This window comes from Hemiscyllium ocellatum, chromosome 24 (assembly GCF_020745735.1).
Source record: "Hemiscyllium ocellatum isolate sHemOce1 chromosome 24, sHemOce1.pat.X.cur, whole genome shotgun sequence".
In the NCBI taxonomy this organism is placed as follows: Eukaryota; Metazoa; Chordata; class Chondrichthyes; order Orectolobiformes; family Hemiscylliidae; genus Hemiscyllium; species Hemiscyllium ocellatum.
The window spans coordinates 25,172,151-25,196,455 of record NC_083424.1 but is presented as its reverse complement, the minus strand read 5'-3'; the positions used below and the strand labels follow the sequence as shown (position 1 = coordinate 25,196,455).

Below are 24,305 nucleotides of genomic sequence, written 5' to 3'. Positions count from 1 at the left end.
GCATCATTCATTACTTGGGTAACAGTTGGCACCATTATGTGTTTGGAAAGGTCACTTTCTAGACAGCAGAGGTGTTGGCAGTGACTACAATTTACCTTAAAAATGATTTTCTTGGGACAAGGGGACCTGCACATTTGGAGTGATTTTGAGAGTTTAAAATACTTAGCATATCTTCCTCCCTTTCCAGACTCTGAAAATAAATGCAGTTACTTCACCTTTCGAGTATTCTGATCCATTTCAAATCTATCAGAATCAGTGGTTTCTTCCAAACACTGATGCCAAATCACTTGCTTGAGTCCGAACTGCATGCACTCAGCATCAAACAGAATGGTCATGATGAGGGGTGGAACTTAATAATATTCATGTGGTTAAAAAACAGAACACAAAGTTCCCATTCTGTTATGTTAACATGCGCAAAAATGTATGTAACTACAGTCCTCCATTCCTCCCAGCACATCCACATGGTGATTTTAGCACAGCTGGGGTGCTCAGAACCTGCTCTGTCACTGACATAGAGTCATAGATATGTACAGCATGGAAACAGACCCTTCGGTCCAACTTGTCCATGCCGACCAGATATCCCAACCCAATCTAGTCCCACCTGCCAGCACCCGGTCCACATCCCTCCAAACCCTTCCTATTCATATACCCATCCAAATGCCTCTTAAATGTTGCAATTGTACCAGCCTCCACCACTTCCTCTGGCAGCTCATTTCATCCTCCACGTACTACCCTCTGTGTGAAAAAGTTGCCCCTTAGGTCTCTTTTATATCTTCCCCCTCTCACCCTAAACCTATGCCCTCTAGTTCTGGACTCCCCCAACCCAGGGAAAGGACTTTGCCTATTTATCCTATCCATGCCCCTCATAATTTTGTAAATCTCTATAAGGTCACCCCTCAGCCTCCGACGCTCCAGGGAAAACAGCCCCAGCCTGTTCAGCCTCTCCCTATAGTTCAAATCCACCAATCCTGGCAACATCCTTGCAAATCTTTTCTGAATCCTTTCAAACTTCACAACATGTTTCTGATAGGAAGGAGATCAGAATTGCACAAAATATTCCAACAGTGGCCTCATCAATATCCTGTACAGCCGCAAAATAACCTCTCAACTCCTGTACTCAATACTCTGACCAATAAAGGAAAGCATACCAAACGCCTTCTTCACTATCCTATCTACCTGTGACCCCACTTTCAAGGAGCTATGAACCTGCACTCCAAGGTTTCTTTGTTCAGCAACACTCCCTAGGACCTTACCATTAAAAGCCCTGCTAAGATTTGCTTTCCCAAAATGCAGCACCTTACGTTTATCTAAATTAAACTCCATCTGCCAGTTCTCAGCACATTGGCCCATCTGGTCCAGATCCTGTTGTAATCTGAGGTAACCCTCTTCACTGTCCACTACACCTCCAATTTTGGTGTCATCTGCAAACTTACTAACTGTACCTCTTATGCTCGACATGCTCTTGGACGATGTGTATTTGGGAACCCATGAGGGATCTGTGCGAGAGGGCCCAGCTAGCACCCTGCGCAGGGCAGAAGTGTTTACTGCATCAGGAGGGTGAATGTGACTCATTGACATGGAGCGCAGACGAGGGGTGGGCGGGGGGGGAAGAGCTGAAGATAGCAGGCGTGGAGTCACAGAGCTCGGCTCCCATTTCCTCTTTCGCTATTACCTCCCTCATGATCTGCTTGCATGCCCTGCTAGCAGAACACTACTGTTCACTAGGATGATGACTGGCCGAGGTGGAGTTTTCAACAAGTGCAAAATCTTGCAGGTAGTGGAAATCTGGAAGAGAACTAGAAAATACCTCAAATATATGAGAGAGAGCGATCAAGATAAAAAATGTTTCAAGTGAGGGTCATGGTTACACCACCACAAATGCTGCTAGATGTCAAGTGTTTCCGGTATGTTCCATTTGATTTTAAGTGTCAACCAATCCCATTCAAGATTGCATTCACAGTGTCCCGTTTGTGAGAGCATGCACACATTTGTTTGATTGGTGTGTTTGGAGCTTTCTTTGCTTAACTAGAGAAGTGTTGCAAAGGTCTGCGCCACTTTCACCTGAGTTGTCATCTACCAACCTCTCTGTACTTGTACTCTGTGCAGCTGGAATGACAACCAGTACATCTTTCATTTTACTGGGCCACTCCAGGGCTACAGTGTTTAAAGTTGAGGGTCAGTTCAGATGATGGATGGAAGAATGGTGGAAATGTTCAGACAGAACAGGATGGGCGTAGCAACAAGCCAAGTCGGTATGGGGAGTGACGTGCTGAAGTAGGCTCAAGAGTGATGAGGTTAGTATGATGCACACATCATGGTGAATGTGCCACTCGATTCACTTCTCTTGCTCCACTTCTCCCTGGAAACTGCTTTTAGTAATTACTCCAGAAATGTGGTGCCACAAGCCTGCTGCTGACCTCCTCCATCAGCTCTACACACAAAGGCTCTTGGCTTCCCTCCTGTTGTGGGTCTTACAATCTCAACATCACATTCACTGAACTGTCACTACACTGGGGCCTAGCTGTCAAGCATGCGAACTTCACTCGGTCACTTCCTTTCCCTTCTCCTAGCTCCATAATCATTTCATTGCATATTTGCGATGACCCTTATGTAATGGAGTTGAAATCAATTCCTGTCGATTGGCATCTTGCCTACACAACCTAAGTGGTTGGGACACTCAGGAATAATATGTTATAACATATTTGCAACACTTGGCTGAATTAACTATCACATTCATAATTAATATGTTTTAGAATGTAATTCATAGCTTTGGCAATTAAAAGTTTTAACAGCAGAAAATAGGGGCATATGCTGACAAAACCGATAAGCAGCCTCAAAGCAAACGCAATTTAAACGCGCTTGGAGGTAATTACTTAATTACATTTTCAAAATTGAGGCCAGAATAACTTAAGAGGTCGAGATAAGCAATTTTGGGAAACAATAAAATTTGATTACAGTTCGAAATTGTTTATATGGTGTCCCAGGATTAAGGAAAACATGAGAATTTAAATTCAGCGTACCTAACTTCAAACAAATCACCCCTGACACTATGCTGTAAAGATGGTGATCAAGGGTGAACCCTGGTTTGATATTTTTTTAAACAAACATCTAAGTCAGTTTGCTGAAAAAAGGTGGCAGTTCACTTGATGAGAAACAGAACTGATAGTTTGCCTTCTTAAAGACTGCATCTTACTGAATTCAAGGAGGCAACAGGAGGTGACAGTCAAATTAAACCAGAATACTGTGAATGCTGGACATCTGAAACAAATGCAGAGAAATGGCTGAAGAAACTCAGCAGGTCTCAGCATCTGTGGACAGAGAAACAGAGTTAACATTTTGAATCCAGTACAATGCTTCTTCAGAACAGAAAGTAATTTTTATAAACTTTAGACAAGAAGCAGAGGAGGAGCAAGGGGCAGATGGTGTAGAAGCCCAGTACAAAAGGCAAAGAGGCTATTAATGGTGACAAAAGAGGTGTAAAATAGATGTGAATTAAGATGTGAAAGAGAGAGAACGAGTCCCTCCCACAGAACACAGGATTGAGAAACTGATCAGTCAATCAGATCATGGGTAAATGCAATTCAATTGCCTTCCCAATGTTCCATTAGAGGATTCTCTTCCTTTCACATTTTAACTTCTGTAGTTGTTTCAGAGGCGATAGTCATTTTGGCCTGCTTTTCAAGCTGAACAACCACTAACTTGAATGTTCAGGAAATGGAGTGTGCCTAGAACAAGGTGGCATTTCACAAGGGAAAAGCAGCTAGAAAATATGCTGCAACTTGTAACTTATGGAAGAAATCTACAGTGGTCTTTGCAGAGATTTATAGCGGAAAGCAGTTGGCAATTGGACCTATTGATAATCTAAACAAGGGCCAAGGCACCCACAGCCCTTACACCTGCTATGAAAACCTGGAGGGTCGGACTAAAAAGCAAATGGAGGTCCCGCATTGAATCCTATTTCCAAGGATAGCTGGAGAATTAAAGTAACCTCTGGAAGACTGTGGCTTACCTTGAGTTGATCCTAGGGAAAGAAAAATCAAGCAATTAACATTTCATAAGATGAGGGGACGGGTGAAGCAGAAAGAATAAAACTGAGATTCTAGTGGAAATCCTTATAAGCTACACGTGTTAACTTAGTGATATTTGCTTTGTTTAATTTCTGTACACGATGTATATACACAATATTGTGCTACAAAATGGAAAACCCTTGGGTGTAATACTACAGGTTAATTGCCGGGTGCTGCAATTTCCCTAAAGTCTAACTGTCCCCATTAGGACCATAACACGAGGTTGCACTTGCTTCTGGTTTCCCATCCAGCTCCATAACCCGATCCACAGCACATGACAAAGTCCAAATCTAGCCCAAGATGTTGAGCATATGCTCTATTAGAACAAATGCAAACCCATGTATTAGGCGGATAATTAAGCACCGAGCATGGGCTGGTTCTCAGTGACTTGTGAATTGCAGAGAGAGAAATTACAAATTCTTGAGGAAGTTAAGACTAGCAATGGTGCTATTGGGGACACGGCAGAAAAACTGAAATTATTTATTTTTGTCTGAAAATATAAACAGGCAGACACTGCCTAGACTGGCTATATAAAACACTTACAATCACAACTTCGAAGTACTGCTGGCTGTGCCCTTTACTAAATAAGCAGTCCCAACTCAAGGTTGTAGTTAAATCAATAATTAAATAATGGGTCATCCACAAAACAATTTAGGAATTATACTTGGGCTCGTGTGAGATTTTTTCACCCAAGTGCAGCTTGTTTTATTGTAATAATGGCAAGCAAGATGTAATTAATTAAATATTTATCATAGTTTTGTTTTCTACCAGTGGTATCAAAAGAGTCCGTACATGCTCTGTAGAAATAGAAGTACTATTGTTTTTAACAAATTGGTTTCCTGTCGACTTACACATATTCTTGGCAAGTAAGCAATTTTGATGACACTCACTTCCAAGATTTGTGAGAAACCTAATATCATTTATAATATGGAAGAATTTTCTTATTCAAAATTAAGACAACTGCAAAAAATTACACGAAGATCACCCGGATATGAATGTTTCTTTGAGAAAGGCTCTCACAATTTATGCTCACAAAGCTTCAGTTTTTAATTCCCCAAGAAGCCACCATCATATATTAGGATATGTACAACTGTAAACTAAAACTTTGAAAATGAAATTACATGGAACCCACCTTTATTGCAAGTGAGGGAAATTAGCTCATCTAAAACTGTCAATGTTACTGACAATAATTTCTAGCTTTATATGTGATTGGTTTTTCACTTCTTCACTCATTGGTCACTCTATCAAAGCAACTACTGTAGTATACAGGGCAACTAATCAATTTGCATTGCTAAGTGGAAAGGTCAATTCACATTTGGATGGAATGTTTTTGGAGTTTCATCAAGTGAAACAAAGCTGCCATTTCTCTTTCAGATACTGAGCATCCTCCTGTGCATTTCCAGTCTTTTCCATTGCCCTGAATCATTGATTCCTAGTTACATTATGCTTCGCTTTGCAAGCATTAAGCAAGAAATTATCTCCACCAAAGTGAGAGGGAGGTAAATTATTATGAGCGTGTACTTTGTTGAAGAGGTGCAAGTGGAATAGGAACTCATGCCTTTGTGACCCAATGTTAGAGCCAATAGATGACGATGTTTCTCTTTTGGGATCTGGTTGGCCTGTCATCCCGTGCAAGCATTTTCTGCTTAAATTTCAAACTGGATCCACAGGTTTTCCACTTTTCTCCAAAGTCTACCCACTATCACCAAGACACTAGTCAACAGTATGCTCTCCATGTACCTCCACAAATGAAGCTCCACCAATACTCAAGGTGTTTGACACAGCTTGACTGGCAACCAACCGACACCTTGAACATGTGTTGCCACCACCAACACTGTGTACCATTAACTAGATGCACTGCAGCAAATTCCTGAAATTCTTCAACAGCATTTTCAAAATCTGCAGCATCTACCATCCTAGAAGGGCAAGGCAAGTAGGCTGGTGGCAATACCATCATCTCCTCCAACTCACTAATCAATTGAACTATACTGTCATTGTTTCCCTGTCGCTAAGTCAAAAAACCTTAGATTTCCCTCCCAAACAGCACTTTGGGTGCTCCTAACCACATGGACTGCAGTACTTCAAGAACGTGATCACCTTAACCCTCTCAAGGGCAATAAATCCTGGCTTTGCCAGTGGCATGCCAGTCGCAATAAGAAATAATCCAGTTTCCCATCTCCAGCTCGTCTGAACTTCTTTCATGTTCTTTTTATCGCAGAGAGTTCCTTCATTGCTATCTTTAATTGGCTGATCTTATTGACACTTTTCATATCCAAAAGTATCACTGATCACACTGTGTATCCATGCTATATGACACACTGTGTTTAATGTGCTAAGGATCCAAATACGTCACAATCAGGTGACAGCAATCCTTCCTCTCCATCAACTTGCATTAAGTGTGGGGAGGTGGAGGGAGGGGCGCGGGGAGGGTGGTGGTGGTGGTGATGGTGGTGATGGTGGTTCATAAATGCATTTATGTAGCCTCTTATTATAATAAAACATATTCACAGGTAGTCACAGAAGGGAAGGGCAGAGAGGAGATGGAGCTAAGTGAAAAGGAAAATAACTTCTGGGTCTTCAATGAAAAACAAGAAAACGGTCACAGAAGAAATCTACATGACATAAGCACGGTCAAGGTTAGAAGGGACATGCTGTTTCTAAATAGAGAACATACCCAGTGATTGCCCCTTCTCCCTCTAGCCCAGCCACCAACCCTTTGATTCCAGTTGTATTGTAGTGCCTCACCATAATGCTTCTAATGACACAATGATACTGCACCCAAAACCCCAGCTAACGTTAAAGGAATTGCCTGAGCGAGGATCACATCAGCAAAGGAATCTTTTTGTTTTTACAAAGTGAATTCTCCTCTTCCACCTGCACTGACTGAAAAAACACAGACTCTGGTCTGTCCTGATGTCTCTCAAGTTATCTCTGTAAAGGCTCTGCCAAGTTCTGTTGGTTCAGGGTCCAAGTATGGGGTATACAAGGATCTTTCATTCTTTCCTGATGCAGTTTCTTTTTGTTCAGATTCGTAATGTGAAGGACCTACAAGATTCAGGATTAGTCTTGTTCAGTTGCTAGTCCAACATCTCTCATGGCAGTGTTGCTGTGCCCTCTCTACAGCTGGTGCACAAGTAAACAAAGCAATCAGTAAATCTGACAAACCAATCTCACAGCAGGTCTCACCGAAACACCAGAACTGGAACCCACAGGCTTAAAGGTGCTATTGACATTGGCCAGAAAGCCGGAAGATCTCCAAAAATAAAACTGCAGATAGCACAACTCACACAACGTTCACTCAGCTGCAAACCCCAGACTTTGGGGATTAGCATACTGATTCACTCTGATCATTTATCACTCTATTCCACAGCTTTTAATATCAGGGCAACTCACTGAAAGTAATTAAAATTACAGTTATGTTCAGGAAAATATTAATGTCACAACCTCTGGAGCAATTTTGAACATGAGTCAGGTGGTGTTCAAAGTTACAGACAGAAGAACCAGCAACTCAGCAAGGTGAAAAGGATTTCTGTTCAACTGGGGGCTCTCAATAATATTGCTCTGAACCTGTAATTCACTGATATCAGTGCAGGTATTCACTGAATGGTACCAAATAAGTTGTAGGAGCACACGTAGGCCAGTCAGCCCATTGACTCTCTTACAACATTCAATGAGATCTTGGCTGATGTGATCATCCTCAACTTTACTTTCCTGGTTTTTCCTCTAACCCTCAATTCCTTTACTGACTGAAAATCTGCCTATGTCAGACTTGAATATATTGAATAGTCCAACCTCTGTGGTGAAGAATTCCACAGAGTCACTGCCCTCAGAGAAGAGATTCCTCCTCATCTATTTTAAATGTGCAACCCCTTATTTTGAAATTATGGTCTCTGGTCCCACACTCTCCCGCGAAGGGAAACAATCCAAATGTCTCTGATGCATTGTGAGCTCACTACATCACCTACAAAGGCAGGGTGACAGGATTTTCTATTTTCATTTCAATCTAAACCAATAGCTCCCTTGAGAACAAATCTTGCTGATGGATAAGTAGGGCTGCTTCAAAATGGCTGACAGAGTATCACGGATTGGTCTTATTTTTGGACTCACCCTGGAGGAATTGAAGCCCTCGTGCTGACCACTGCTGACCTCTGGGTACCCGGTCTATTCAGGTTGTTCTGGCCTGGTATTGGTGTCGCTGTGGTGGTGCTTTGGCTTTGGGAGATTGGGGACAGTTGAGTTGTCGTGGGAGAACGGGTCTGCTCCGACTTTGGAGGTGTGCTCCCGGTTGTGCTGGCCGTCGACCACAAAGCGGCGCCGCTGTAGGAGCTGCTCTGGCGCACAGTAAGAGTCCCGTTGGTGGCAGAATAAACTTTCCGCCGCTGGGATGCCAGGATGGCATTGGAGGCTGCCCTGGTGCTGTTCACCAGGACGCACTGCTGGCAGCTGCAAGGCTGACCCGACTGGGCACCGACAGGCCAGGATTGGGATTTAGGGATCGAACCCATCGTCAGAGGATAGGCCAGGTCCATACGCCGGCGCAGTCGGCGCTTCCTCTGGGTCTGTCTGTTCATCTGACACATACTGTTGAAGTCAATAATGTAACAGAATCCTAGAGAAGTCAGGTCTAACCAAGGATGCTGTTTCTCATACGCATTCTGAATGGTTATACAAATGTCCATGTCATACGGAGTCCAGGAGCAGCTGTCATTTTCCCATTCCCACACTATCCCTTTTCCTGGAGCAGAGGAGGGATCGTAAAAGTTTCTTCGTACTGGACGCATGGTTCCTGGAAATTGAAAAAGAGAAGAGACTTTACTCACTCAGATTAAACAATGAAAGCTCATACCTCACTGCATTCTCACCCGTCATTGTCATGACATAGATACAAGCCACACCAGTCAGCAGCAGCAAGTCACCACACACACACCATTACAGGCAATGATTACCAAGTCCAATTGAATGGAGTCGTTTGTTGCTGGAGGAGGGTGGGGGAGCAAGTCTTGATGTGGCCAGGTAGTTTAGAAGTGCTGTGTGGAACACCTTTGAGGAGTGTCATTGCCCTACACAGAAGCAGGAGTAGGCCATTCAGCCCCAACCAAGCCAGTCATGATTCAATGAGATCATGGCAGATCTGTGGCCTGACTTCATCTATCTGCCTTAGATCCAGACCCCTTAAATACATCAATTGTCATTTGTAGAATTCCAAACCTTTCTTTGTAGAAGTGCTTCCTAACATCTCTCTTGAATAGTCTGTCCCTAATTTTTTTTTACACTGTGCCCACTAGTTCAAAAAAATTCCAATTAGTGGAAAGAGTTTACCTTTATCTATCCTTTCTTCTCCAATTAATATCTTTAAGACTCCCAGACTTCAAGACTTCCATTAGGTCACCCCATACTTTCTAAATTCCATCAAAAACATGCATAATTTGTCTAATCTCTGCTCATAACTTAACCCTTTAAGTCCAAGTATCATTGCACCAAACACAAATCATCTGATGGAGCAAACAACATTTTGAAAACTATTTGTAAACCTGCATTTAACACACAAAGAAAAATCACAAATAAAAATGGTGTCAGAAAATAAAATTGACGTTCAGCAGATCCTTTATTTAGCCTCTGCAATGTCTCAGGCAAAGCTGGAAGCATTGTTAAAAATACCACCAAAGCATTAAAATGAGACCTGACCTGCAGTTTGTGCAGTGATAGATTTCTTTGCATCTCAATGGACATCTGCAGGAATATTCATCAGGATGCACTGACGGAAAATATCTCATCCAGAAACCTTTGATCATGACAAAGGCTCTATTCAAGTCTTCACTGTGACAGCTGACATCAGACATTTGGCAGCAGTGATGAAAAATATTGAGTAAATCAAAGTGAGCCAGCTACAGAACCCTTATATTATTAAACAACGACTATCTCCAGATATTGAGATAAGAGAACCTTTGTTTTAAGGAAAAAGAAGACTTTTAAGATGTGAATCTTGAAACCTCCACTTTTTTTGAGCAAACACGGTGGTGGGCCACATGGTGGAAAATGGGAATAGGATAGATGCTTGACAAGGACTTAATGGGCCTTGAAGTTTTTTTAAAGATTCTGTGCCCCTCTAAGAGTCTGTACTGCTTGTTGACATCATGGGATGAACCTTCCTGGTGAACACCACACTTTTAAAGTGGAATGACGAATAATGCAGTGCAATCTACAACAATGACAATATCAGCTAGGTAAAAGCAATGACTGCATATGCTGGAAACCAGAGTCTAGAATAGAGTGGTGCTGGAAAAGCACAGCGGTTCAGGCAGCATCCGAGGAGCAGTAAAATTGACGCTTCAGGCAAAAGCCCTTCATCAGGAATGTCGATTTTACTGCTCCTCGGATGCTGCCTGAACTGTTGCGCTTTTCCAGCACCACTCTAATTTAAACAATGACAATATCAACAACTTTACAGGAAACACCAAATACAGCAACGTTTCTCAAGTCCAGTCACAATCCAGGGACGAAGGGGACACCGAGATTTAAGGTGGCGGGGCCCAGGCAAGAGATTCAAGAGGAACCAAAGGAAGAAACTTTTTGCACAGCAAGTGCTGCTGGCCTCAAACCCACTGCCTAGTCGGGTCATAGGAGCAGAGGAAACCATTAAAGGCAGATCTAAGGGAAACTGGATGGGCCTGGGGCACAGCCGGGATGGCTAGTAGGCCCAGAGCGAAGATGGCTCCTGGTTGGGAACTGGTGGAGCCTGGTCAGACTGCATGGAAGCCCCTATAGAAAGACTGTAATGTCAATCTTTTTGCCTTAATATCATAATTTTCTAAGTTATATTATGTAATGGGGTGTAACTTTTTTTTTATTTTCTCTACTTTTTGTATCTAAGAGTCATACCTAGGTTACTCAGTACCGAAGACGGTGCTGTGTGTTGATGAAATTGTACACTTTCCATTGTACTCCTGTTCTATTGTAACTTGAGTACATGTGACAATAGACCTAAGTGTAATTCTAATGGGAATAAAGCAGGGGAATGGGACTGACTCCATCGCGTTGCACACAGCAACATGGACCCAATGGGTTGAATGGTCTCCTTTCGAGCTGTCATTACAATATAACATAACAACCAACAATCCTCTTGCTCCAGCCTGTTTATAGAAAATGTTGTTCTCCTCTGTTAGCAAGATGATCTCACAGGTCACACAAATTGCACACTGACCATGTTACCAGTAAATCAGTCCTCACCTCCCAGATGTACTTTCTGAAAACATTTCCCCAAGTTTAACAGGAACTCAAATAAAAGAACTCAGTTGGAACATTTCCTCATCACGTTAAATCTGTACGCATTGGAAGGGGGAGTTGAGGGCGGGTAGTGGGGATACCAAATTTTTAACCAAAACTAATCCGAACACATTACTGAACAAAACAACTCACTTCCCATCTTACTCTAAATGCAAATGATACTTCCTGAAAATTGCAGATGAACATTACAAATTTTCCACACCATTTTAAGCCTATTTCCTCAACAGAAACAGCACAAGATTGACAGTCTTTTCCTCAGTAATATCAATAAAGCACTGTTTAAACACAACAGCCACAGTCTTAGTGACCAACATGGTCTAGTTGGCTCTGTATTATGTCAGACAAAACTAGAACACAAAAACAGGCCATTCAGCTCATCAAGAATGCCTCATGACTACTCTTCGAACACTTTATCTGGTGTGATTCTATATCCAGTTAGCACTGCTGCCTCACAGCGCCAGAAACCCTGGTTCAATTCCCGCCTCAGATGACTGACTGTGTGGAGTAATTCCATTGGAATTACACTTAGGTCTATTGCACATTCTCCCTGTGTCTGCGTGGGTTTCCTCCAGGTGCTCCGGTTTCCTCCGACAGTCCAAAGATGTGTGGGTCAGGTGAATTGGCCATGCTAAATTGCCCGTAGTGTAAGGTAAGGGGTAAATGTATGGGTGGGTTGCGCTTCGGCGGGTCGGTGTGGACTTGTTGGGCCGAAGGCCTGTTTCCACACTGTAAGTAATCTAATCCATGCTCTTAAAGTTTCTTTTTCAAGCAATTATCTGATTCAATCTGCCCTGAGTTTTAAGGTTCCATTTAAAAAAAGATTTGTGACAGAGAATTCCAAGTTTTCCCCTTTTTTTTGAAGATTTTTATTTGAATAGACTGAGGTGGGAGTGGGAGAACAGTCTACAATTGCAGTTTACACTGGGGCTCATGCTAGTTGGTCTGGATGTTGTTGTTGCTGATCTCAATCATGTTCCTGTACAGAAACAGAAGGAGAGATACCACTCTCCACCCCAACACATCTCTGTGCCTTCTGGGTCTTGCTGTCAGGTTCAAATGGGGGTCATGAAGACCACAATATGTGACAAACAGTAAGTGTCCAGAGAACAGGCTCACTGTTTGTTGAATCCCTCCAGATCCTTCCATTGTGGAAGCAGGCCCTGTGGCCCATCTATTTTGCACCAACCCTCTGAACAGCAACCACCCAGACCCATTCATCCCTAACCTTATTCCCTGTAATCCTGGATTTCCCATGGCTAATCCACATAACCTACACATTACTGGACACTACGGGCAATTTAGCATGGCCAATCCACCTAACCTGCACATCTTGGGATGAGGGGAGGAAACCAGAGCATCCAGAGGAGACACACAGAGAGCCACACACAGAGAAAATGTGCAAACTACACACAGACAATTGCCTGAGGGTGGAATCAAACCCAGATCCCTGGCACTGTGAGGCAGCAGTGCTAACCACTGTGCACCCAATAAGTGGGGTCTTTGAAGCTGGAGACCCTCCAGTTCCTATGTTCTCTTACTGTCCTAATTCGCTAATAACTTGTCACAAGCACAGAACAGTAGGTGTCTGGTCAGGCTTGCAATTGGACTGGAGCAACTTAAATATACACACCAATACGATATGAAAGTATCACCTTACTGCTTACATTCTTTTTCAGTTGAGGGGCTGAGATGACATAGAAAAATAGTCAATAAGCTCAGAAGAAGTTGTAATAGTCTACAGACAACAAATCAAGCTTAACCACAATGAGTACAACACCCGACGTGACTTGAGTAGTGATTTTGTTCAAAGCAACTAGTGGAGATCAGACAATCTAACTGAAAAGGGAAAGAATCTGCACAAGTAAGGAACTGAAAGAAACTAAAATAAAAGAACCTGATGAAGATGTGCAGCAAGCTCATTAGCATCTGCAAAAGGAAATTGGATTCATATTATAGATGGAATCATGTTTTGAATCAGTCCTAGTAAGGAGCTCTCCAGCCTGATGATCCAATTCCCACTGCTAGAGGTGGATCTGCCGTGAATATAATTTCTCAAAGGTAATTAGAGTAAAAGATGGCTTAATTGGTGTCACACACATCCAGGAACAAGCAGACAATCGATTCATTCACTATTGTTGCTAAAGAAAGGGAATTAGTCAAGACCTTGACAGCAAATAGGATTCAGAGGAATTAGAAACATTTAAACATTGGACTAGATAGGATAATGGTCTAGTCCTACTCCTAAACATGATCAATGGGACCTTTCCTCCTCTCAAAAGCAAGTTGCAAGGTAATTATTCCAATAAGGACCATAAAAGACTTTCCCCTTTCAGCCATGAAGGTCTCCAGGCCTCTACTGGTTTTCTTTCCCAAGCCTTGAATTTCCACTCACGGTCAAGAATCACCATTGCAAAGGATGCTAGCTCAAGCTTGAAAGATGGACAGTGAATAAGTAAGGAATGTGGATTTAATGACTGATCGCAAAGAGCTCAGTGAATTTGTGCTTAGGGCACACCAGTGAACTTGGATAGCACCAATGTATTCCAAAAGGAACTACAAAAGTGAATTCAGATAGTACTAATATATTCCAAAAGGAACCACACCAGTGGATTCGATTGCACCAATGTATTCCAAAAGGAACCAAACAGTTCTTAAGCAGCAGCGAGTTAGGAGAAAAACATGGGGTAGATGATGATATCTAAAGTGTCTGGCTGCTTTCCATTCTCTCTGAAGGGGAAGAACACTGTTGCTGGTTCTAATTCGTTAACACACATTTCACACCATCAGACAAAGTCAAAATACACAACAGCTTGTAGATTTGAATTTTATTTTTGAATGTATGCATTGGACAGATGCAGTGTGATTGGCTTTTCTGTTGTTGTGCCTCCCTACATTGCAATTTTTACAAATTCAACTATCAGCGTTTTCCTAAGACAATGCAGTCTAATAATTTTTCTTTACGTTTATTCAACCAGAGTAATTTAACACTGGCCTGTAACAGAAAGGTGTGTACTTTGGTACTGAGTGAACTTTGACATCTGTTCTTTTTCCTTGTTTATATCTTCACTCGGTTTCTTGTACTTCTTTTTCTAGGCCTGCTCTCTTCTGTCTGGTTTATCTCACCAATGTCATAACCTACAACATGCACACAGTCACAGATACACAGCCTGTCTTTAAACTGTCAAAACAGGATCCTTAAGCCCATTTCCCAGTGACTCTCAAGCACGAAAAGACACATCCTGTTGCCTTCAAACTGACACTAGGAACACTGCACTTTACAGCTGTACAGAATATTCTCCCTCATTGAGCAGCCAAAATAAACAAGATTTGGATGATGGCAGAAATGGAAAGTGCCGGCAACTGTGTGCTCCGGACACAAGGAAACAAACTGCTTCCTGTACAGAAACCCATGTGAAGAAAAGGCACTCTCATGATCTGAGAGAAACAATAAAGAGTTTAGATCATCAGCAACATAAAGCTATGGAGACAATAGGAAAAATGAGTTAGGGACAACCAGTCCTTATAACAATGTATACTATTACTTTACCCACAAGGGAGACTGTCCTCGTTTTATTCCTTTAATCATTCTCACAAAGAGCACCATGATGCCACGCTATCAAAACAGCAGGGCAGTGGTAATGTTGGTGCAAGTTACTTATTAGTGTAAAAAGTGAGGTCTGCAGATGCTGGAGATCAGAGCTGAAAATGTGTTGCTGGTTAATGCGCAGCAGGTCAGGCAGCATCCAAGGAACAGGAAATTTGACGTTTCGGGCATAAGCCCTTCATCAGGAATGAGTCAGGAATCAGGATTCCTGATGAAGGGCTTATGCCTGAAACGTCAAATTTCCTGTTCCTTGGATGCTGCCTGACCTGCTGCGCTTTAACCAGCAACACATTTTCAGCAAGTTACTTATTACACAGGGACTCAGAACTCTAATAGTAATGTGCTCTCCTACGTGCACTCTGTAATGTGGAGCTACAGATTGTGATTATCAAGGCTTCAAGTTTCCTTCCAGTACGTGACTGGCCAGGAATCTCTCCTGCTGTTACTACCTGCTGCTGGCAGGTGTTGGAAACTGCTGGACCACGTTATGAGCACATCTTGCTTAGTTATCAAATCCTGGAGTGGGACACAAACCCAAAGTTTCTGGCTCAGAGGCAAGGCTAACCATTGCATCCAAGACCTTCTACAGTCATAATATTATCAGAATTGTAAGTGAGACACTAATGCTCTGGAGACATTGGTTTCAATTCTTCTGCGGAATTGAAATTCAATTCATTATTAAAAATTAAAGTTTAGTAAAGCTGACCATTAAACTACTAGACTGCGAAAACAAAAACACATCTGGGTCATTAATGTTCTTTAGGGAAAGAAATCTGCCATCCGTTCCTAGCTTGGCCTATGTATGTAGCTCCATACTCTCAACAATGTGGTTTACTCTGAATTGCCCTTTGAAATGGCACGGCAAGCCTTCTCAAGGACAATTAAGAAACAAATGAAGGTGGACACCAATATCCCAGGGATGAAATATTTTTTTAAAAACCCAAAATGTCTCCAACTTTGACATTTCAAGCCTTGCTGCTATTGGATTTTCCCCTGGTGGGTTTCTTATGAATTCCTATCCTCCCACTTCTCCTGGAAATTCCAGCCTATTATTTTAAAGGCAGCTAGAACTTGAATTTAAATACTCCCTTGCATATCCTCAGAAACCCAAAGTTTGAAATGTAGTCAAGTGTAATCTGGGAAACTTGGCAAACAACTATGAGATCATGACCAGTTATTCAACATTTCATGGATGTCAGTCTAAGGATAAAATCAACTAATGACACCAGTGGGAAGTCCCCTGCTGTGCATTGGTGGATAAATGAAGTTAGGTCAGGGCTAAATGCTGTTTAAATGTAACCATTTTCTTTGAAGTACATCAATGGTCTCATCCTTCCACTTGAGGGGGCAGACCGGGCCTCAGTTTGACCTCTTCAATCTGCGTAGTCGGAGCAGTAGCCTTCAGATGAACCCGTCCAGATTGTTGGGCTAACATCTCTGTGGAAGGACTGGAACTCACAGATGGGAACTAACAGTCAGACTCAAACTTATGATCTGCCCACACTGTGAGGCTGAGTGCTGGGGCAGGAGCGCTCAGTGGTGCTACCTGAAGAGATTGCTACCTTCCGAAATTAACTGGTCAATCAAACACCCAGCTGACAGCCGGTGAAACTGGCGATGGCTTCCACTGAAAAAAGTAAATGTTACTCGACCCTTAGCAATGCAACAGACTGAGATTTGATCATCATTTTCAGCTTTGGAAAATAGCAATAGCAAGTAATGAGATTGCATATCCAACATGCTACTTCATCGCTTCAGAAGTAAGGTTAAGACTACACTGTGACTCTCACCACCCTGCCTTTAGTACATCTTCCGTCCCCTATCCCACAGGTGGCAATCTGCTGTCAGAATTCAGCACCATGGAATTCATTTCCAAAATTCCCTTGGCCTTTCAAATGGCTCACCAATGGGTGAACTCCTCATCCACTCTTACAGCAAGTAATTTCAGAACTATCCAATAATCCAGGCAAATCTCTAATCTCACCTGTCATCAAAACCAGAATACAAAGGGCCAGATATATTGAACAATAAGGATTTCCTCAAAAGGTTCCAACACAGTAGTGGGAGTACCTGTACTTTGAGGCATTAGGAGGGAAAGTGCATATCAGGAATGTTTAGGGCTGGAGTTGGTAGTCTTTTACACCTGAAAAATTCTTTTAGAAAAACAAAATGCCTGAAGTAAAAATGACTGCATTAGAAACAACCGGAAAAATAAATATTTGATGAATTGTCGCACCTCTCTTAAACAAATGTGTACGTCATTTTGAGGCTGCTGCATCTTTAAAGTTTTAGTTTCTTTGTATGTCCTTCCAGTGTTTTGAATAGCTTTTAACCCCAGCAATAGGAACCAGACTTTTACTTTCCACGACCTTTCTAACATGATTTTTTTTTAAAAAGTGTTAATACAATCCACTTGGAGAAGACTGGGAACTACAAATGAGAGGCTAAAACTTCGCTCTAAAGCCACAAGTTTCCAACCACTGGGATAGGAGGCAACTGCTAATGGACCCACTTGTTGCTCCAAATGTATGTAAATACAGTCTTGTTCAAGTCAGAGATGCCTTTGGTTTGTTTGTTCGATACAGTCAAACTCCAATGTTCGCTTGTTTTCATCAGTTAAATCCGCGATAACACATCTGCGATTACATTCTTCCAACCCGCAACATATATGATTTTTAAATTAAAAGCCTGTATCATAAGACTCCAATGAAATAGTCTCATATTCTTATCTTTAAAACATTCTAAGACTGTAAGCGGATTGTGGTCAGTGTACACAACCGTCTCCGACACATTGTTCATGACATTCATGTTAAAATGCTGCAAAGCCAGGACCAAACTCAATAGTCCCTTTTTGATTGTGGAATATTTCCTTTGGTGAATGTTGATCTTCCTCGAAAAGTAACCAACTGGGAGTTCAATCCCATCCTCATCTTCCTGGAAGAGTACTGCTCCAACTCCAATGTCACAAGCATTGATGACGACTTTAAAAGGTTTTGAAACGTTTGGTGTAGCTAAAACTGGTTTGGTGATTCATATCAATTTCAAATAGTCGAATGCTTCCTGGCATGATTCTGTCCACCAAAATGTTGTGTTCTTCTTCAGCAAATCGGTTAACGATGCTGCTACACTGCTGAAGTTTGGAACAAACTTCTGATAGAATCTGAGTCCTAAGACTCTAAGCACCTCTTTCTTAGAGGTTGGTCGTGAAAATTTCTCAATGGCCTTTAGCTTGGCATTCTGTGGGGTCAACCTTCCATGACTGATGTTATGTCCCAAGAACATCACCTTTGTTTTCATGAATTCCATTTTATTTAAGTTTATCAGCAGTTTTGCTTCTCGTAGTCATTCAAAGAACTCTGCTAGCTGTACCATGTGATATTTCCAGAACTTACTAAAGATCACTACATTGTCCAAATAGACTGCACAGTTTGTTAACACAGCCACAACTTTGTTCATGAGTCTTTGGAATGTGGCAGGTGCATTCTTCATTCCAAAGGGCATCACTTTAAACTGATATGGTCCATTTGGGATTACAAACACAAATCTCTTTCTCAGACTCTGATAAAGGTACCTGGCAGTAACTATGCATTAAAACCATTTTGGCTTGTCTGACTTTCTTGATAGAGTCCCCCAATCTAGGAATTGCATGCCAGTCCCATTTTGCAATGGCATTGACTTTCCGATAATGCACGCAGTATCGTTGAGACCCATCGGTTTGGGAACTAAGACGATTGGCGAATTCGACTCGTTCTGGCTTGGATCAATGATATCCTCGTCAAGCATGGCCTCCACCCCTTTCTGGACCTGTCTGGCTTTGAAAGGATCTCCTAACACTGGTAACAGTACTAACTACTCATATACTCAAATAGCTTTTGTATTTCACATCTTTCAGAACCTCAAAGCATTTCAGGAGGTGCAACCACTGTGGTCATGTAGAAAATAAGAGAGCCAGCACAGGAAGTTCTCACAGACAGCAAAGCGGAAAGGGCCAGAGAATCTATTTCAGAGATGCTGGTTGAGGGATAAACACTGGTCAGAAAACTGCCTAAGGTAATGACCCTCAAAGAGTTAATGTCAAAGATTGGATTTGATCATGGCATAAAGATCACGGGTGGAGAATTGACAAGTCTGGCTTCAGATCCTGATGAGGTTTTTTGCGTGATCCCTAGCTCCTGATTGGCTTGCTTGACATAATTACTAAGAATATGTAACATGCACCTATCGCTATTATGCAATAACCTACATCTTGCACTTCAGACAAACACCTCTTTCTTTTTTAAAACTCACCAGTGGCTGATCTTCCATTTTTAACCAATAGGTTATGCAGAAGGAGGACTGGTGGCTGCCTTTCACTTCAATCATTTGTTAGTCGTGGTTGATTCCACAAGACAACAAAACTGGGGAGAACTTGCTCAGTATTCTTTGAAATTATATCATGGAGACTTGCACACCCACTTGGTGTCAGCCAGGTTTAACATCTCACCTGAAAGCAGCATCTCTCTTTCCACTCCTCTGGAGTATCAGCCTAAAATTTAACTTCAAGTCTCAGGAATGAGTCTTCAATCCATTACTTACTGCCTCAGAAGCAAGAATGCTACCAACTGCACAGAGATACCCTGAGTCTGTCTGTCATTTCTCCAACTACTCATAGGTCTTCATTGAGGGGGGATTTGGGCACAGGAGCAGGAAGGCCTTGGGGCAAATAAACAGGACCTTGGTGCAACCACACCTGAAGTACTCCGTGCAGATTTGGTCTCCTATCTATGGACGATATTCTGCCCATGACAGAGTGCAACCAAGATTTACCAGATCGATTCCTGAGTTGCGGGACTGATGTGTGAGGACAGACTGGGTTGGTTAGGACTAATTCACTGGAGTTTATAAGTTTATATGGGTTGGGTGGGGGAGGAGATATCCAAGCAATTTATAAAATTCTAACAGGACTAGACAGGATAACTGCAGGAAAGACGTTTCTGATGCCTGGGCAATCCAGATCAAGGAGTCACGTTTTAAAGATATGGGGCAGGGTGAGGAGGTGCATTTAAGTCAGATGAGGAGAGAAGTGAGCCTATGGAATTCTCTGTCACAGAAAGAGGTTGAAGCCAAAGTATCAAAAGTTGTCAAGAAAGAAATAGATACAGTGCTTAGTGCAAGAGGGATCAAAGGATATGGAGCAAAAGCAGGAATGATGTATTAAGTTGGACGATCCCCCACGATCCTATCGAATAGCAGAGAAGAATCGAAGAGTCTACACTTGCTCCTGCTTTCTATGTTTTTATGTATGGGCTTAGCCCTGGTGGGGGAACCAGAGATTCCCACAGCCTAATTACACCCACAGTGCATTAATGCACTAATTGCTTGGGCCAACAGATAGACCTGGGCTGTTTTAACACCCCTTTGAGTGGTTAATTTGTTATATTCAGAAGTGCTCTTACACACAACAGAAGAATTAATTTTCCCCATCACCAAATCACCCGTGGTGCTTCTTTCTTCTATTAACTCAGACTTCTAAATCATCCATGTTTTGTTCAGGCCAATGCAGCCCATCAAAGGTGAGGGAGGCACATTGAGTTTCTATTCAGAGGGCTTACTCTCATTTCAGCAGCTGTCAATCACTCATCCAGCAAGTTGACAACTGACTATCCTCACGACCAAATCACACTTGCATTCTTACGCATGACAACATATCTTTACTTTCAATTTGAAATGAGCTAGACAAATGGACTTTGAAGAATAACTTAGTTATGGTTACAATAACCTCTCAGAACCATGTGATTTTTAAAAATATTTACTGCAGATGCTAACGATGTTTTAAGAACAGGAGTAGTCACGTTAATTCTGTTTGCTGTTCAATTAGACCAGGACTGATCTGCTCCCCCAATTCCACTCACCCATGCTCTATATCTCTGGATGCCTGTTCCTACTAAAATCTATTGGTCAGTCATAGTCTTGAAAGCTCCATTGCCCATGTACCACAGTTTTGGGAAAGACATTCAAATAAAGAGTTCAGAGGGTACCCTTAACGTTTTCTATGTAGTTTTAATGTGCACTAGGGTTTTTTTTAAACACGGTCATGGGAGTAAGTGCTTGAGCGGTTTGCAGTCCAAGAGTGACTGAAATTATTATTACAAACTATTCTATAAATTGGCCTGAAGCAAAACTGTTACATAACTGTACAAAATGTGTAAACATAAGCATTTACTCTTGTAAACAAGTACACTTTCATTGCTCTCCTTGGTCTGCATCCCCAGACACCAATCGACTTTAGAACACGCACATTTTGTGTTTCTACAAAATGTTCCCGAGCAAGGAGCAACATATTATTGTCCTAAATTATTAAACTGCTTTATAAAGCTGAACAGGTGTCTGTGCCAGACACTCTCGCTATACCAGTGTGGTATGGTATTCCTTGTAAATTAGTCTTTGCTGTGCATCAGCAAAATAATCAGCTAAAAGGATGGTCAATGGACAGACTTCAGGTAGGGCACTGGCTGGCAAACAGATTAAGATACTCGTGTCAGTCCCTGAGCTTTACCTCCAGAGACAGATCTGGAATCCAGCCCAGAACAAAGAAGACAGGCTGATAACCTCGATGAGTCAGCGTCAGGGAGCATGAGCATACGCTGAGGGACCAGCAGACGTTCAAATGTTGGTTTCAATTTTCTGAGGGACTGGATTCAAAAGAAAAAAAATTAATCATTCTTTTGTCAATCTAAACCAGACTGTCCTCTCGTAATTAAATTATTTCAAGGTGCCCTGAAATAAATAGCATAATGCTTTTACTCTCATGTTTTCATAAATATAGGGGCATTGCCCACTATACAGGGCAGTATCCAGGCACGTGACATTCTTGGCAAGAGTTCTCTGCAGCCTTCGCTACATTTCCAGAGTTTACTTTGTCACAGATTTTGCAACTGCTGCACTGAGACATTTTACAATATGCCTTTAAAGTAACTCCTAAATGAGTCCTCAACATCGGTCTGGTGTATACAAGGCATTCTAGCAGAGAAGAAAATCGGGGGATAACCCATTCATAGGACAGAATCCACTGCAGAAACTGTCCGAGGGAGAAAGGAACACCAGGGTATACTGTAGGGTAAAATGAAGAGTGGTTGAAACAAACACTGACTTGAAGGGACTCGATAGGATGGATATCCAAAAGATGTCTCTTCTTGTGGGGGAGATTTAAACATAGTTTAAGAATAAAAGAAGGTTACCTTTTAAGAGTGGGATGAGATTTTCTCTCCCCGCCACGTCAGAGGGTGGTTAGACAGTGGAATTCTCTTCCTCATAAGGTAGTGGGACTTTGAATCCACAAGGTTGAGTTGGGTAAATTTTTGGTAGACAAAGGAATCATTGCAGACAGAAAAATGGAAGTGATATCACAACAAGGTCAGCCACAATTTTACCGAATTGTGCAGAAGGCTCAAAGGAAGACATCTCTATCCTGCTCCCATGTTCTTATCGGAGATGTGCAGCATAAACACAGGAATGGCCAGCCTCTGTATGGATGGGTAAGCTGGAGAACCTGACATCAGAACACTATTTCTCTTGCCACAGGCGCTGCCTGATCTGAGTACTCCCTTCTGTCTGTATTTCCGATCTCCACAATCTGCATTTCACACTTGGCCCATTTCTGATTTGTATGTTCTGTGTCATTAGATTTCCAGCAAACTTACTGCTGTAACACAAGCTAATTCAGCCACAGTGAGAACAGCAAGAGGAGCCATGACTTTTGAAATTGCTACCGATACACTTCTCTTAGTCAGTTCTGAGGTGACCAGACCTCCTCTGCAAGGATACCGACAAGCTAGTGATGATGATGATGATGACAAACACTACCACAGAATGCTGGAAGCCAGGCTTGATATCTGTAATCTCTGGAGGGCTGACTGCTTGCAAAGGCACTGAAGAGGGGAGCAAAAGCAAAGAACCAAGTTGGCCAAGAAGAAGCCAAAGTTTATAAAGGAAATGGACTGAGGCTGGATAAATGGAGTTGAGGTAGAGATCAACAATGATCTCAGTGAATGGCAGAATAGCTGCGAGAGTGTCTTTTTTCCCATTCGTTCACGAGATGTCGGCATTGCTGCCTGGGCCTGCATTATTGTCCATCCCTAGTTATACTTGAGAAGGTGATGGTGAGCTTCCTTCTTGAACTGTTGCATTCCCTTGTGTCTGCCATCTGTGTTCTTCTTGATGGTAGTGACCACAAGTTTGGAAGATGCTTTTTAAGGAGGTTGGTGAATTTCTGCAGGGTATCTTTGTAGTTAGAACACCGTGGCTACTGAGTGTCAGTGGTGGAGGGACTGGATGTTTGTGGATGTGGTGTCAATCAAGCAGGCTGAATGATATCAAGCTTGTTGAGTGTTGTTGGAGCTTCAGTCATCCAGTCAAGTGGAGCATTCCATCACAGGTCTGACTTATGCCTTGTAGATGATGGCCAGGCTTTGGGGAGCCAGGAGGGGAGTTCCTCGCTGCAGGATTTCTAGCATCTATCAGCAGTGGTTAGACTCTCTCATTTTGGAAATGGTCATTTCCTGCCACTTTGTGATGGTGGTGTGTGGGACCTTGCCTGGAAGGTGCGATTGCCTCAGAATGACTATGTCAGGCAGTTGCTTGACAGGTCAGTGAGACAGCTCTCCCAATTTTGGCACTAGGCTGTATCGGTTTGGGAAGGAGAACTTTGGAAATTAACAAGGCTGTTTTGGTTGTTGTCATTCTGATGCTTAGGTCAATGTCAGATGATCTTTTTGTTTCCATTCTGTGTTTGAGACTTTTGAGCTGGTGAAACAACTGAATGTTTTGCTCCACCATTTTAGGGAGTAGTTCAGAGTCAACCTACTGTGACTCTACAGTTACAGGCCAGAAAGGAAAACAGAAGTCTTTCATAAAAGGTACCAGGGACTCCGATGGCTTTTTTCCAACAATGGTCTCCTGGTCATCATTACACATTTCATTCCAGATTTTGTGGCAGGGGGATTCAAACTTAAATCCTCAGAATATTACCTTGATCTCTGGATTTGCAATTCACTGGGCCTCCCCTACCTACATGGCCAATACTTATTTGTATGTTGGTTCAGGGTAAGCCAAGAGCTTTTTCTTTTTAGCAAGTTACCAAATCAAGGTAAATTAACAAATAAGAAAAGTATATAGCAACTGCGCTGCTATGATCCTTGCCCAGAGTTTTTTTTTACCTGACTTTTTAATGTGATCTCATTCCTTGGCTCGCAGAGCTTTGTCCTATTGTGATGATCTGGAATACAGCTGATCTAAATGGCCTGTGAATCAGTTTTATGCCAAAAGAACCATTTGTGCTATAGATTCCAAGTATGATATCTCCAAGACTTCCC

At 42.2% G+C, this 24,305-nt stretch overlaps 1 protein-coding gene across 2 annotated transcripts in view; it reads right to left on the bottom strand.

The window, feature by feature from the left end:
• The window catches only part of LOC132827108 (E3 ubiquitin-protein ligase DTX1-like), a 259,409-nt gene that overhangs the window by 129,342 nt on the left and 105,762 nt on the right, over nt 1–24,305 (bottom strand). For both annotated transcript variants that reach the window (XM_060843595.1, XM_060843596.1), the window contains exon 2: nt 8,175–8,853. In XM_060843595.1, the coding sequence (XP_060699578.1) occupies nt 8,175–8,853 (679 nt within the window). The remainder of the gene's footprint in view (nt 1–8,174; nt 8,854–24,305) is intronic.